This window comes from Podarcis muralis, chromosome 16, assembly GCF_964188315.1.
Source record: "Podarcis muralis chromosome 16, rPodMur119.hap1.1, whole genome shotgun sequence".
NCBI lineage: Eukaryota > Metazoa > Chordata > Lepidosauria > Squamata > Lacertidae > Podarcis > Podarcis muralis.
In genome coordinates, this window is record NC_135670.1 from 12,565,710 (window position 1) to 12,582,989 (window position 17,280).

The 17,280-nt window shown below is 47.2% G+C and overlaps 1 protein-coding gene across 3 annotated transcripts in view; it reads left to right on the forward strand.

Moving 5' to 3' along the window:
• MACROD1 (mono-ADP ribosylhydrolase 1) overlaps positions 1-17,280 on the forward strand; it is a 311,595-nt gene that overhangs the window by 278,015 nt on the left and 16,300 nt on the right. For all 3 annotated transcript variants that reach the window (XM_028709921.2, XM_028709920.2, XM_028709919.2), the window contains one exon: positions 5,934-6,050. In XM_028709921.2, the coding sequence (XP_028565754.2) occupies positions 5,934-6,050 (117 nt within the window). The remainder of the gene's footprint in view (positions 1-5,933; positions 6,051-17,280) is intronic.

Consider the following 17,280-nt stretch of genomic DNA (forward strand, 5'->3'; position numbering starts at 1 on the left):
ACCTGCTGCCCTAAAGTCTTGGCTTTTTTCTTGGCTTTTTGGCGGTTGGCACAGAAGGAAGGCAAGGGGGAGGGGGAAAAATTGAAACTTACACTTTCGTGCATCCCTCCCGGCGTGACGCTGCGCGCTGACGTCACGGGGCTGTAATGGTGGTGTGCCTCGAGATTTTTTTCATGAAACAAGTGTGCCTTTGCCCAAAAAAGGTTGGGAAACACTGATCTATAAAATGGGAATGCCAGTGGCTAGAAATCAAGTATTGACAGGAGGGAAATAAGAGTTGGGTTGTCACGTCTGCTAAATGTTATATACAAATCACTAGTAATAACAAGGGCTTCAATGCTTAGTCAGTCAAAAACATTCTGATCAACTAAAATGGTGGCCCTAATTAATCAGGGGGCAGCTTTTTAACGTATTTGGGTTTCTTTCATTTTTTAAAAATCAATATAAATACAAATCACAACTGGTAAAGGCTGCCTTAAAAATGGCATTCCCTCCTATGTGTGAAAATGTGTGGGGGGAGCCTCTTCTAATGACAGTGCCCCCCACAATCTGTTTGTACATCATCTAAACACAAAGGAAGCATGGGTTGTATACAGTGCTAGTCTCACTCAGAGTAGACCATTGAAGTTAATAGACGGGACTAAGTTAAGTTCAGGGACACGGGTGGCGCTGTGGGTTAAACCACAGAGCCTAGGACTTGCCGATCAGAAGGTTGGCGGTTCGAATCCCCACGACGTGGTGAGCTTCCGTGGCTCAGTCCCTACTCCTGCCAACCTAGCAGTTCGAAAGCACGTCAAAGTGCAAGTAGATAAATAGGTACCACTCCGGCGGGAAGGTGAACGGCGTTTCCGTGTGCTGCTCTGGTTCGCCAGAAGCGGCTTAGTCATGCTGGCCACATGACCCAGAAGCTGTACGCCGGCTCCCTCGGCCAATAAAGCGAGATGAGCACTGCAACCCGAGTCAGCCACGACTGGACCTAATGGTCAGGGGTCCCTTTACCTTTAAGTTAAGTTCATCTATTTCAGCGGGTCTGCTCTGAGTAAAACTTAGTTGGCTACAACCCGTAAACTTTTCGGTCAAGATATACTCCTCCCTCTTTCCTCATATGCAAATTTATACAGATTTAGTCAACATAGACTAATACAACTCATCGGATGTGGGTCTCTGTAATGGCAATGGCTGAAGGGTTCCATTGGTGCTAAGATGACCTGGATGTCCCACTTTCTAACCTCTGTCTTCTTGCTTCCTTTAAGTTGGGACCCTATTGACTGGCGCCATCCCCCATCTCCCTTATCCTCTGCCCTCTCTGGGTCTCCTTGAAATATGTCACTTTTGGTCTCCATCTCAGAGCATCTCTGTGTGGGAGTATCGGCACGCGGAAGAGATGGGGAACCATGCGTGATGGCAAAACTCATTCGCATTAACAAGCTGGGTGTCGGGGCGGAAAAACAGCTGATTCGAGGACTGAGGGCAGACCAGGGGGAGGGGAGAGAGAGCAGTCCATCAAGTGACTACAGGGGAGACAGAGGGGGTGCATCTTCCTTGCTGGGGGGGGGCATAATGAATGGAGCATTTGTCCCAGATGAGGGACCCTTTAGCCATCAGAGCTCCATCCCTGGTCCAGGTAGGCCCAAAGTCTCTCAGATGCAGTTGCTAGGCAACCATATGCGTTCCTCCACATCCACTGCTGAGAGGAGGCATGCAGGCAAGCGCTGCCATGGGCTAGGAAGAGAGGAGGGTACAGAGCCATATCCATGTGCCTGTGGCAAACTTGAGAACAGACCCTATGTGCACCTGGCGAAACAGACATATGCAGTCATCACCCATACATGCAGGATACATTAAAATTTCTACTTAGAAATAGAGCCTGAAATTTGTTCAGGTGCCTCTGGGCACATGCATGGTGCCTTTCATTGAATAGAACAAGTATATTTTATTTGAAGGGTTTTAAGAGTGAACTTCTTGATAATTCAAAGTATCTTGCCTTTCAAAATGTCTTTTCAAGACAGTGTTATTGAGCATGTGTAGAGTGCCCTCTCTGAAGGAGACTGGCCCCTTCCTTCCTTCCTTCCTTCCTTCCTTCCTTCCTTCCTTCCTTCCTTCTTTCCTTTCTCTAAAATAAAAATGCACCATATAGAGAGCAGGAAAATCACATGCACACAAACACACAAATTCTCTCTCTCTCTCTCTCTCTCTCTCTCTCTCTCTCTCTCTCTCTATCACACCTGGGTTTTACATCCTTGTGTTCTGACAACTGGCCAGCAGAAGGAGATTTTGGCTGGGCCAGTCAAAATCCTCCTCTGCAATTATAATTGTGGGGATTAGCTGCACATAGAGCCTTCCAGGTTGTCTCGATCCAGAGCTGGCAAGGGGAAGGGGCTTATGGTTGCCGAGGGCAGGCAAGGCTGTATTAAGTGTGGGAATTTCTGCTTGGCTGCTGCCTGGGTTCCCCGCTGTATAGGCCTCAGGCCTCGGGCCTGTCAAACACAGCACAAGAATAAGCTTGGAAGAACGGGAGTTGGAGTGGCGGGGGGTGGCGGGGAGAGAGAGAGATGGGGGGGAGCTGCTAACCTTGGGCACAATCTCCTTTGTGGTGAACGGAGATGACAGGCGCCTCCCCGGAGGCCCCCTGCTTTGTACGCTGCCAGAAATAGCCCAGATGCCAACAAGCGCGCACCCCCCCCCCCGCCTTCCTCCCACCATTATTGGGAGCGTCAGGACAGTTGGGCTTGAAAGCATCCTTGTCTCCTCTCACCCCATCAGTTCCATTTCAAGCTGCAGAACTGGCACCAATGCGCATTGGTCACAGCAATACCCTCTAGCTGCCCCTAGTCCTCATCTCCCCACCCCAGGTCATCCCCCTACATAATAGGCATAAATAGTGGACTCTTGAAAAATTCACAGGCAAGAACAGAGACAAGCTTGTAACACTGCAATCCTTATTACCTAAGAAGGTTAAGAACATAAGAAGAACCATTACGGCTAGTAGCCATTTTGTGGCAGGGTGTTCCACTGTTAAGCTGTGCACTGTGTAATGAAGTCAATTTATTTTCTCTGTCCTGAAACTTTCACCATTCAGAGTTCTCGCATTATGAGAGAGGAACAAAAACTTCTCACTCTCCGCTTTCTTCATACCTTGCATACATAATCTTATGCGCCTCTGCCCGGAGAGATTCCCTGAGTCTGTGCGCGCGCACAAAGCACCAGCTGCATGCTCAGTCTTGTACATTTTGGAAGGTTCTGCTTCATCTCTTTTCTTCCCGTGTTCATTTGTTCTGCAGCAGCCCGTCTTTCGCCAGTTTAGAAGCCAAGAGGGCTGTTAAGAATATGCTAGGATAATCAGAGCTGAACAACAGTGGGTTTTCAACATTTCGAAATACACCTCAGCAACTGCATTAAGGTGCACAAGGACCAAGGACATGATGCTTCTCCACTCTGAGATTTTATTGGTGGGAGGGAGGTGGGAAATGGTGACTCCTAACACCTGAACCCAAAAATGCAAACATTCCCCAAAAGCAAAAGCAGTGACAACTACACAGGGCCTGGAGTTTACCAAGGTCAAGTTCCAGAAAACAGTGACTGTCTCTGTTAGGGGCAGTTGGGGCCTGTGAAATAATGTGCCTGCATTATTGCTCAGTGGACATGTATCTATTGAATTTATATCCATTCTGCTTCTTCAGATGGGGAAATAACATCTAGTTTGGTTTGCTGCTGGGTCTGCTCTGGGGTTTGAAACTTTGTGTGTAGGGCTGGGCAGGGGGTTATGGCGTTTGGAAAAATAGGTTTAGCAACCCTAGTTGACATACAGGTTGACTCTAGACTGTCACTGTTTTGCAAGAGGGATTCAGTCATGTGCAGGAAATTTAGCTTTGCACAATTGAGGTGGATTAAAGTGCTGTGTTGCCCTACAGCAACAAATCCACTTAAAAACAATCCACTGACTTCTAACAAGTTTGGAAAGCGATAGAGAAATGCATTGGAAAGTGTAGGATAACCACTGATGGACAGGAAGACAAATCAGAGCGAATGCACAAACAAATCAAAATAAATGTTCAATAAAGAGCTGGGCATCACATAACCTCCATGGAAGCTTAGTGCAAGCGAATCTGGGGGAAATATCAGTAAACAGGCCACGTGGAGGAGCCCACCATCTGAAAAAAGCAGCGAAGACAAATGGGGCTTGCAACAAATGTGTGTTGAGTGCTGGTGTATTCCAGCCAACCCCATTAGACCAGGCATCCTCTCTCAACTTCCAGTCTCTCTTTTCAGAAGTTAGTAGTAGTATTACATTTATATCCCACCTTTCCACCAATTAGCTCATGGTGGCATACATAATTCCCTTCCTCCATTTTATCCTCACAACAACCCTGTTTGGCTGAGAGGCAGTGATTGGTCTAAGGTCGTCCAGTGAGCTTCATAGCTGAGTGAGGATTTGAACTCTGGTCTCCCAAGTCCTAACCTGACACACTAACCGTTACAACACACATGCTGTGTATATCCCCTGCAGCCCATCACACTGGGTTACTTACCTGGCTACAGTTGTCTGATTCCTACAGTCAATTTGTGTATTTATATCTCTTCCTCTCATTTGCACCCACATAGAGAGCCAGGCTAACGGGGGTTGGGGGAGGGGACAGCTTTGTACGATCAAAAAATTGCCCATTGCCTCTGTGGTTTTTATCGACTCCCCTTGGAGTACAGCTGATAAAATATTGTTTTATGGATTAGGAGATGGACTGTGAATGAGCTAATAATGGACCCTCCTGATCAATGCTTCTCTCTAATGTACTCGAGAGTGGACAGCAAATCACCCATCCCCTTTAGGCCTTGGAACACCAGGCCACGCTCTCCTTCTCTCCCCCCACCAAAATCCTTATAACCTAAAAATTGCTGGAGAAGGCTAACGATCCATCAGGTCCAGCATCCTCTTTCTACAAACAACCAATCTCTGGGAAGCTCACAAAGGCGGGTGTAAAAGGCAATGGCCCTTCCCCATTGTTTGACTTCAGCAAATTGTATTTTGAGGTATACTGGCTCTTCACATGGAGGGTCCGTGTAGTAAGAGAACAAGCAGAGCCCTGCAGGATTAGGCCAGAGGCCCATCTAGTCTAGTTTCCTGTTAGCTCAGTGGCCAGCCAGATGTCTCAGTGGGAAGCCCACAAGGAGGGCTTGACGGCAGCAGCACTCTCCACATTTGTGATTCCCAGCAATGGTACATTTCCCAGCACCCTTAACATACTACAGTTCCCAGAATTCTTTGGGGGAAGCAATGTGCTTTAAGTCTCTGGTGTGGATGTGACCCAAGTTGAGGAAAATGCACTACAGGAAAGGAGCAAACTTGAAAGGAGCAGTATTTGGAAACTGCAGTTACTATTTCAGTCAGAACAGAGATTTCACAGAAGTGTTTTGCAGGGAAGAAGCCATATTTCAGTGGCAGAACATCTGATTTACATGCAGGAAGTCCCAGGTTCAATCTAGTTTAAAAGATGGAGTGGTGTTCGGAACGATGGCGTTAACAGACAATGAGAAAGGCTGGTAACATCCACACCATCCATTTAAAGCAGCTGTATATCACTTTGACAGCCATGGCTTCCCCCAAAGAATTCTGGGAAGTGTAGTTTGTTAAGCCAATCTAAGAGCTGTTAGGAGACTCCTCACGGAGCTACAATTCCCAGTGCTCTTAACAAACTGCATTTCCTAGCATTCTTTGCAAGACTGTTAAAATGGTACACATGTGCTTTGAATTGATGGTGTTGGATGTGACTAATTCTTTCTACTGGAGAGCTGTTTCCAATCAAGGCAGGTAAGACTGTGCTGGGATGAACGAGTTTTCTGTCCTGATACAAGGTGTGTGCAGTGCTGCCCATATCTTTATGCCCGAGTCTGATTCTTACATTGACAAGGTGTGGGGTTTTTTTACATTCCTTTGCTAGTGGATGGCTGCATCCATCGTGCTGCGGGGCCTTTGCTCAAAGAGGAATGCCGGACCCTGAGTGGCTGCGAGACTGGAAAAGCCAAGATTAGCTGTGGGTATCGCCTCCCAGCCAAATGTAAGTGTTACTATTAGTGTTAAGTTTCATTGAAAAACCGAGCTTGTGTATTTCTTATTGGATTGAGAGAATGCAATATAAAGTAAACCTATATGTGACATTGGGAGATATTTTAACTAAATAACTTTTTAAAAGGTTTTATTTTTGTACACATGTTTCTTCTCTGTAGGTTTACTAGCAATAACATTGACATACACACACAAATATATACACATATATCCCTGTCATTAATAAGAAAGAAAGAAATGTGGCTTATAATTTATCCTTTTTTGACCGGAAAGCATGAGTTTGATCAGAAAACATACTAAAAATGAAACGAAACAACTATTAGTCACTTGTTACTGAGAGGTCTCCATGTGACTTGCAACAAAATTTTAAAACGTAAATATAAATAGTGAATAACATTAACAATGTCACAGAAAACATTAACAAATTTATACAAGTGCAGAAATAAGATACACACATACCCAATAACAAACACAGAAAGGTTTGGCAACACACTAACAGAAAAACAACTGCTCAATTCATCAAAAGTGGGGTGGGGGTGGGGGTGTAAATTTTTACCTGGCACTGAAAAGCTGTCAGGAACAGCAGCGTAGCTAGCCGCTTGCGCTCCCGGGGCGGTGCCCACTCCCCCAGCTCTGACTCTGGTCAGGAAGGCACCAGGCAAACCTCTCCAGGAATAGCATTCAATACATGGGGAGCCACCACTGAAAAGACCCCTCTCACCTGTCACCACCCTCTGAGTCTCCCTCAGAGTGGGGACCTGGAGAAGGGCCTCCATAGAAGAGCTAAGTGTATGGGTGTGTTCATATCAGGAGAGGCATTCCAGAAGATATGGGGTCCTGAATCATAGAGAGCTTTACAGGTCAAAACCAGCACTTTGAACCGGGCTCAGAAGCATACAGGCAGCCAATGTCTTGAACCCGGCCATAGTTGGGCAGCCACATTCTGCGCTAATGGAAGCTTCCAATTGGTGTACAAAGGCAGCCCTGCCTGTCTTAATTATGCAACACAGGATTGGGGTGCGTGTGAGTGTCTGCTCCAAAGTAATTGAAAATGGTGCTCCCCACGGCAGAGGGAGGTGATGCTTGTTGCGACTGGTTGAGTGGAAACCAGGGAGCTGGAGCCGGTGACAGTCAAAGCCCCCATCTCCTTCTCTGCTGAGTTCTGCAAGGAGCAATACTGAGACTAAGGAGACACTGGCTGAGGGCAGGCTGTGGCTGGTGGAGCAACGTGCCATTTGCCCTAATGGGTGACCTTCCATTGCCTGGTGTTATCCTTATTAATATTATTGGTATGAATTAGTCTCCCAAAAAAACTTTGAATGCGCATTCCTTCCGCCTACCCCCCCCAAAAAACACCTGCTCCCCCCCCCCCAGTGCCTTTCCTTCTTATTTGCCTCTCTTCAGCCTACATTCCATCCCCCCCCCCCCAATATGCTTGTCTGTCTGAGAGGGAGTAGAGTCTGTTAATTAAAGCTGCTCTGGGACACAGTCTTTGCTCTCACACATTCAGACTGATAATTCGGCAGCAGAGGATGCGTTGAGAGAACAATAACGTGCAAATGTGACACTTAGAGGAGCCGAGGGAAGGAGTGGGAGACACACCTTGCGCTCCTCAACGAGGGCTGATAAGATGCAGGAGGAGTAGCAGCGAGGCACTTTTTGCTGGGGTGGGTGAGGGTCTTGGTCAGCGGCTCTTTTGTGTGCAACAGCCATGCAAATGTCACCATGCAAGCGGAGAATCTTGTACTGGGCAAAGGATTTAGCATCTTGAGAATCCTCAGCCAACCTGAGATCTACAGATGAAGGGAGGTATACAACTTCAATAAAATAATAATAATAATAATAATAATAATAATAATAATAATAATAATAATAATTTTTAAAAAGGTAAAGGTACCCCTGCCCGTACGGGCCAGTCGTGTCCGACTCTAGGGTTGCGTGCTCATCTCGCTTAAGAGGCCGGGAGCCAGCGCTGTCCGAAGACACTTCCGGGTCACATGGCCAGAGTGATGAAGCTGCAGCTGGCGAGCCAGCACAGCACACGGAACGCCGTTTACCTTCCCGTTAGTAAGCGGTACCTATTTATCTACTTGCACTTAGGGGTGCTTTCGAACTGCTAGGTGGGCAGGAGCTGGGACCGAATGACGGGAGCTCACCCCGCCGCAGGGATTCGAACCACCGACCTTACGATCGGCAAGTCCTAGGCACTGAGGTTTTACCCACAGCGCCACCCGCATCCCTAATAATAATAATAATAATAATAATAATAATAATAATAATTTTTTAAAAACCTTATTTTCACAAAGACAGACTTGGAGGTGTGCAAGCAATGGCTTGTTAAAAGGCACTGAAAGTGGAAGAAGACTGCTCCCAATTCGAGACCAAGGCTGTGTATACATTAAAGCAGATTTAGAACATTCCTTCCCTCAAAGGATTCTGGCCATGGTAGTTTGCCCCTCACAAAGTTACAATTCCCAGGTGCACTTAACAAACTACAGTGCCCAGAATGCTTTTAGGAAACGAATGTATTTCGAATGTGCTTTGAATGTCTGGAGCGGTACCTATTTATCGACTTGCACTTTGCTGTGCTTTTGAACTGCTAGGTGGGCAGGAGCAGGGACCGAACAATGGGAGCTCACCCCGTCGCGGGGATTCGAACTGCTGACCTTCTGGTCTGCAAGCCCTAGGCTTAGTGGTTTAGACCACAGTGTCACCTGCATCCCTCAATGTTATTTCCTGGTGGGGTTCAATCACATATTGGCAAAATTTAGGTTGCGCAATTATAGCTAATTGGGAGGTCTTGCACCACAAACCCGGTACCCAAAATGATCAGACTTTTTGCGATAAGGAAAGTAATGGGGAAATGCACTGGGAAAAGTATAGGATAACACTTGCTTTGACCTCCCCAAAAACAAATCGGAATGAATTCTCACGAAAAAGTCAAGCTCATCTAATCTCCCTCTAAGCAAATCTGGAGGAACACTGGATTAGTCTGGAAGTGCTCTTTGGTTTCACACCTGCTGCTTAAAGAGCTTTTTAGCCTTTTTGCTCCTCTTGATGTGTATTGTTAACCCTTTACCCTCCATTCTTGTGTAGAGCTGCAAATAGCTCCTCATATGTTAACTTCTTCCAGTATGGAAACTTGGTGTGCAAACTTTGTCAGTTTCTAGTTCATTTTCTGTCCGGTTTTCCTTATTACAAAAGATCTCATTTGTGGGGTTGGTGGAGTTGTTGTGCAAGATCACCAAGCCAACTTCAACTGTGCAACCTGAGTTTGCCAGTGTGCGGCTGAATCCCACCCCAAATACTGACAGTCTGGAAGTCCCCTGCGTATGTTTTTAGCCAGAAGAAGGCTGCCCAGGAGACAAGGGGACTTTATCGTACCTTTTATATAACTGAAGGGCTGTGGCCCTATCTGCAGTATACATTTAAAGCTGTATCGTTCCTCAAAGATTCCTGGGAACTGTAGTTTATTAAGTGCCCTAAGAGTTCTTTGGAGGCTCCTATTCCCTATGCCAGGCATAGGCAAACTCGGCCCTCCAGATGTTTTGGGACTACAACTCCCATCATCCCTGACCACTGGTCCTGTTAGCTAGGGATGATGGGAGTTGTAGTCCCAAAACAGCTGGAGGGCTGAGTTTGCCTATGGCTGTCCTATGCAGAGCTATAATTTTCAGAGTGGTTAACAGCCAATAACTCTGCCCAGGTATCTCTGGGAACTGCAGCTCTCTGAGGGGGAATAGGGATCTCCTTCCGGTTCTTTGCACTGTCAACAAACTACAGTTCCCAGGATTCTTTGGGGGAGGCCTGGTGATTTAAAGTGGTATGATACTGCTTTAAATGTATAGCGCAGATGGGGCTTACCCATAGAAAAGGACAAGGTTTCAACCTGATTGACTTAAGTGACAGGTTGGTAGATTTCATCTGAACATCAGGAGCAACTTCTTAATGGAAGGAAACATGCAACCGTGAAACCGATTGCCTTGGCCAGGGGTGTGGAGTCTGTGTCCCTCCATGTGTTGCCGGATTCCAACTCCCATCATCCCTGACCATTGGCCATGCTGTCTGGTGCTGATGGGAGTTGGAGTCCCAACAACGTCTGCAGGGCCACAGATTCCCCAGCCCTAGCGTAGAGGGATAGTGGGCTCTGCCTCTCTAGAGGCCTCCAAGCAGATGATGCTGTCATCTTCTGGGGAGGCTGTTGCCCTGGATCTTCCGCAGGAAGTTCAGCTGAACGGCCAACAGAGCCTCCCCCCCCCCCAGCTATATGCTTCTGTTTTCTAGGCAGTCAGTGAGTGTGTGTGTGTGTGTGTGCTTGCGTGTGCCTTTTCCCACTCTAGCTGGAGAGAGTGTGCTGACATTTAACACAGGAACAGCGTAACTTTCGAACTGTGGTAATGTGTGCATTAACTGAAGCGGGATAGGGAGGGGAGATTTCCGGAGTGATAATTAAAGTGCTTTAAAATGCATGTTTGATTTCTGCCTGACTGTGGCTCTCCTCATTCCATTTGCAAATGCGGCCCCCTCCATCTGGAGAGCTGAGTGGCTCCGGAGAATACAGAATCTGGCTGCTCCTCGCTTTCCTCGCTTGGGTTTCAGGCGACATTCATTGTCCTGCCTGAAGACCTTGGAACAGCATTGTAGCCTCACAGCAGTCCTGCGAAGTGGGTTAAGGATGGGAGAGGCCATGTTTTCCCAAGTCTAATGGGTGACAGTTTGTAAGAGAGATGAGAGTGGCTTGAGCGAGGCATTTTTCACTTCTACTCAAACAGACTTGGTAGGGTTTTTTTAACTAATATCAAAAACCCACCCTACCTGTTTAACCAAAGATAGAAGTGGGGTGATGCAAAAACTTACCATCCTTGCTTAATCAGAGGCACAAGCACTTTTAACTCTTCAGGATGTGATGGGGGGGATGGGGACAGGGAAGCCTATCATCTGCTTCTAACCATTGGGGGGGGGGAGAGGAGAGCGGGAAATACAGTTAATTTTCATAAATAGTAATTTGTCATACCAAAACATCTATAATCAAAAAATGTTACTCCAGAACCTTAGGCTTTTCTTCTAATAATTTCAGTAATTTGTATTATAAAACAGGCATGGAGAATCCCAGCCTCCAGGGAGTGAATATGCCTGCCCCCTACCCAGGACTTAAAAACTCCACCTGGGTCACATCCATGGGTATAACCAGGGGGGCAGCTACCCCCCCCCCATCAAGTAAATAATTAAAATAAAATAAAAAATACTTAACTAAGTGGCCAATTGCATCACAGTTAAGTTGCCCCCCATAAAGCCTGCCCCCCAAAAAAATCTTGGCTACCCCACCCATGGTCACATCCCTTACCAGCCTTGATTTGCACCCTCTCTGAGAGTGTTTTCCTGGCTGGGATGTGTCCTTAAACTCTGAAAAAGCCTTTTGCTTGTCTGGATAGAGGACAGAGAGGGCTGTGTGAGCGAGTGTAAAAAAATGCCCTACTGCACAAAGCTAATATTTATGTTCATTGCTCAACCAACCTTTGCCCTTTGCCTCCCCTCTGCTGGCATGTGGCCCTAAGGCTGAAAAGAAGTAGACAGGCAGGCAGGCAGGCAGACAGACAGACAGACAGACAGACAGACAGACTTGTAGAGTTGGAAGGGACCACGAGGGTCATCTAGTCCAACCTCCTGCAGTGTTTTAAAATGTTCCTGCTGTGTCAAAGGACCTTTGTTATCTTCCTCCACACAACCTCCAGTCATCACCTGAAGTCCTGCTCCGAGCCTCATGAGCCACAAGTGGCAGTGACCAAGGCCAGAGGGCTTTTTCCATAGTGGATCCCTCTTTACTGAAGCAGAAATAATACTGAAGCAGAAAAAAATAGAATTATAGAAATGTAGAGTTGGAAAGAACTCAAGGGTCATCTAGGCCAACCCCCCTGGGATGCAGAAATCACACTCAGTGCAGGAGCAGTTAACTTGTGGACTTCCATATGTGGTTGGACTCCAACTCTCATCAGCTCCAACCATCATGGCCAATGGGTCAGGGATGATGGGAGCTGAAGTCCAGTGGTATCTGGAGGGTACCCCATCTGATATCCCAGTCATGACCCCAGAGTCCAGCAGTGATCAAGGCTCTGAGTTGGAGGCTGAGGATTCTCCAGCGGTGGAACCAGATTCAAGACCTGCCCCTGGAGATCAGGAGACCACCGAGCTTGAGGTTGACAGACAGGATCTGCCAGAGCAACCTCCCCATACCACTAGGGGATGTGAGTCCAGGACCTTCATAGGCACCTTCTCCCACCACCCCAAGGAGCCAGAGGCACTGCACAGTACCTCGCTGGTTCAGTGGCACAGGGATCTCACCAGGTGGGAGGTTTGGGGGTGGAGGAGGAGCACAAGTCTTCAAGTTGGTCCTCTAAGAATCAAAAGTTGTCTACAAGTGGGTGGAGTTTGGGAGAGGTAATCTGGAAGCAAGGGCTTGAAAGAATGCCTGCTCTCTCAATCTTTGTTGGAGCAACTAGTCCCCTTGGAGCTATCCGTGGTCCTGCAACTCCTGGCTGTTGCCATCCAGCTTTCCCCGAGGGATTTGGCATCAAAACAGGACAACCCCTGATTTATGTGCTGCCTAGCAGCTTACAAACCAAACTGCAAGCAAAAAGAAATACCAACGTGCCAAGTCAAACCATTGGTCCATTTAGTTCAGCATTGACTACATGAAGCAGCAGCTGCTCTCCGGGGGACATTCCTAGTCCTGTCTGGAGATATTGGGTACTGAACTTGGTGCCTTCTTCATTCATAGCAGGCGCTCTCCCATTGAGCAATGACAATTGCACCCAAATTCTGTCTCTTATTTACACTAGCCGTTCCAGTTTCAACAAATTATAAGAGGCAAGCCTTTGCGCAATCTCTCCTTTTAAAAAATTCCTCTGCTCAAAATCAGCCCTTCTTAATAATCTTTTTAAAAAAGAATTAAGTGAATGAGGCAGTGGCATATTAATCAAAGGCTCATAAATACAGCTCTTAGCTCATCAATCGCTAAGTGAGGAAACAGAGAATGGCTTTGCTTGTTGGAGAAACAGCAGATCCCAGATGAATGAATGACAGTGGCTGGGCTTACTTCATGTTTGCCTGATTTCTAAATTGATTAAATACTGCTGTAAATACCATCTGCCGTGAGCCACGAAGTAGCCATTTCCCTTCTCCCTAAGGAGGGAGGGCAGGCGCCTTTCCCTCTTCCTTTGGTCTCTTCTCTGCTGTCCAAACTGCACTCCATGCTTTGGTAAGTAGAAAGTCCTTTTGCAGAGAAGACGAGATGAGAAGTTCTCTATCCAAATATCGCCCCCATTCTCTAAACTCACCGGGAGGCAATCAGTAAGGATTGATAATGGTTTTCAAGTCTCTTAAGCTTCTCATTTCTCCGTTCAGAAAGTCGCATCCATCTAAGTTCTGCTGAGAGCAGACCCATTGAAACTAATGAACCTAAGTTAGCCATGTCTTTTACTATTAAAGTAAGATCCATCCTCTCTCTACATATGTGAATGAAAAGAAGCTACCACCATCTTGTCCCTTATGAGAACCTCAGGGCCCCTCCAGATGGGTGGGTTTTTTGGCAGGTGTATTCTGCAACAGGTTGTTGACACAATATCAGCGTATTTGTGGTAGAATTATACTAGACCATTTCCAGAATGGCATCTGAGCACTGAACCACTGGTATATCACAAGTGGGCTCTTTATTATTGCATTTGCAAGTGGACTCTAAATCAACAGCTTTGGGGGTTCTCAAACATTGGTAAAGGATATTTTACCTGTCCCACCCAGACTGAATATTGGAGTGAATTGCTGCTGCTCTTGGAGGGGCAAGAACTTTGCTCCCCACCACCACGAGGGTCTCTCTGCCTCAACAGCTGGGCCCATGTGGGGTGTGCCAGGAATGCTGAGCTCGGGGAGAGTGTGCCTGGCACACGTCCGTCTCCCCTGCCCTCCCCTCCAGATGTGGTATTCGAGTCACATCCTAAGCAGGTGGTTAGTATTCAGCACAGGCAGTTTCCTCCAACAGTAGCTTCAAGAAGTCGCCGCGGCTGCCTTGTGGGCAAGGGAAAGAGCGATACTGAGGGGCTGGGGGCTGGAGGGGGGAATCATCAGGATGTCTCTCCAAACTGGAAATCACTCCTCAGGTGGTGACTGCTTCAGAATTGTACCAGAACTGCTAAATAGAAGGCTTGCGAACCCTGAGGTTGACGGAAATACAAATTTCCCTCCCTCCCTGCCTCTCTAGCTACTTACTTAAGTGGGCACACACACCTGTATGAAACAGCCCCTTGTGGACTGAGTGGCCATAGGATGGGGAGTTACTGAGGGGGTTGAGGAGTAGGAAGAAAGCAGGGGAAAGGAAAGGAATCCACATTTAACCCCATACATTTAAAGTGCATGGTTTCCCCCAGAGAATCTTGAGGACTATAGTTTGGCAAGGGTGCTGGAAATTGTAGCTCTGCTAGGGCTACAGCTCGCAGGATTCTTTGCGATGGGGGAACTGTGACTGTCAAAGTGGCATAAATGTGCTTTAAATATATGGTATGGATGTGGCAACAGTAATGTTTCTTTGACTGTTTCAAGTTCCTCTTGTCCAGTGATCAGAATTTCAGATTCCTGAAAGGTGTTTGGTGTGTGTTTTTTAACAATTGCCACCTATCTGACTCATCCTGCAGCCCTCTGAGGTGAGCTTAAACTCTTTCGTTTTCCCAAGCAAAATGAACTTTTTCCCCACCCACAAAACTCCCCATTCTGTGGCCCACATGGGGCTGTTTCATACAGGTGTGTGTGTCCACTTAGGTAAGTAGCTAGAGAGGCAGGTTGGGAGGGAAGTTTTTATTTCTGTAAACTTCATGGTTTTCAAGCCTTCTATTTAGCAGTTCTGGTACAATCCTGAAGAAGTGATTTCCAGTTTGGAGAGACATCCTGATGATTCCTTGATTGTGTATGATCGCCCTGATACCATCGTGGGCACAAATCATCATGAATGCAAAATAAAAAGGACGTCTGGAGGGGCCCTCTGTCATGCTTTCTGGTGCCAACCCTGCCAGGCTAGGGCAAATGTCAACCTCTCCCCTCACAAGGTGTGGCCAAAGTGACCTCTGGAGGGGCAGACCAGCCACAGGTTGGTGGAGCCACTACCCCTGGCGTGGATGAAGCAATGGGGACACCCAGCCTGCCACTTCCACTCCCTATGGGGCCTAGCTCACAGGCATAGCCAAACTGTGTGTTCAGGGGCTGCCGTTTATCATGCCAATATTATAGACTCAGACAGCAAATGCAAAGCGCTATTGATTGGGCTGTCACAGGAGACGGACGGCACGGGGCAGGCGTCAATAAGAGCTGCAGGATGCCAGGGCCCGGTCCCTCGGTAAATCACATCCACAGGAGTCGATTCTTCCCCCCGCCTGGCGCTAATAGAGAAACCACCTCTTTAACGGCAAATGCCAGCTGCCTCTAAATCATCCAGCAGAGGGCAGGGATGGAGGCGCGTCCACTATCGACAGCCCGCGAGAAAATCGGACACGGAGCAGTGATAATGGCCAGCCTGGCAGCCATAAATCACCCGGACAGAGAGCAGTCGGGCGGCTCAGTTTTGCCATGTAGTAGCAACATAAACACAAACTTTGGGTGAGGTTGTTGTTGTTGCTTTAAACTATCCCGGTGGCCTTCAGGATTGCCCCCTGTTCTCTTGGGCTAACTGTCCCTTCTTGTAGGTAACATATTTACAAGACGATAACACAGATTCGTCACAATGCATTTCAGTCACTCTTTTGTACTCAATTGGATCCAGTGGTTTTTATCTACTTGACACATATACATGTTTTGGAAGGGCATTAGAACACTGGGCACTTTCCACTAGTGCTACTTACTTTTTTAAACTTTTTTTTTAAAGTATTTTGATGCATTTATACTGCCAAGAACTACATTACAACTTTCTGACAAATGTGAGACTCTCTTGGATACTTAAGTTCCTATCTGCATGTTAGTCTAGACCTGTAGTCGTCAACTTTTTCACATCTAGAATCAAGCATGCATTTGGGGACACATTTCTTAATTCATTAATTTTTTTTACCATCTATTTATCTGGTGGTAGTGTTGCTATTGCAACTTACCTTAGATTAAGCTGTGATCCAGTTGTAGGTTATGTGACCCACCCTCTGAAGTCCAGAGGTCTAGAGGAAGTGGCTAAGGAGGAGTTTTCCCCCCTCACAAAATACTGAAAGTTGGAGGCCCCCCAACACAGCTGAAGGTTGGAAGATTTGGGACAGACAATTAAGTCCTTCACACAGTGCATAGTTAAACTACAGTGGACGCTCGGGTTGTGAACGTGATCCATGCACGTTCGCAACCCGCAGCGTTTGCAACCCGTGTTTGCGCACCTGCGGGTTGCGATTCGGTGCTTCTGCGCATGCGCAAAGTGCAATTTAGCACTTCTACGCATGCACGACCGCCAAAACCCGGAAGTAACCCATTCTGGTACTTCAGGGTTTCAGCAGTCCGTAACCCGAAAAAACACAACCTGAAGTGGCTGTAACCCGAGGTATGACTGTGGCCTTTATTCCCGCAAGCTGTGCAAGGCTTTAAAGGAAAGGCAAATTCATGGAGGATAAAGCTACCAATGTGTGAGGAGTCTCTACAGTCATACTTCATGTTGTGTTCCACTCTTGTTATGGACTTTCAGCTTACAAATGCGGCGATATGCGTGCTTCGTGTACGTTGCACCGCGGTTGCACCGCGCACATGTGCAGAAGAGGCACTCTAGTTGTGGACTTTTCGGGGTGCGAATGGCACCCTGAAACGGATTGCGTCTGCAACTAGAGGTACCACTGTACTTACATTCAGGCATTTCCTGAGTTAAAGCAACACATGGGAGGCGGAGGAGTTGAATATACACCTGTATACATCCCACTTTTCACAGGTCTGCTGTGGGACTCTTCTCTGCTCCCAAAGACTCTCTGCAAGTTTTAGAATCCTGCTTTTTAAAATTCCGGGTAGACCAGGCTCCCTGCTGCAGGCAGTCACTCTCCAACTCCTCACAGTGACTGGTGGGGTGGAGCTTGTCCCCACTTTCCCCCCTTGCATGTTGCTCTAACCCAGAATATGGCTGAGGGAGATGCACTCTGCGTGTGCTCAAAGAAAACCGAAAGCTGATAGGAAAGTGCTGCCCCTGGAATTTCTCACTGCTTTTGCAGTGGGAGACTAGACCTTGGTCT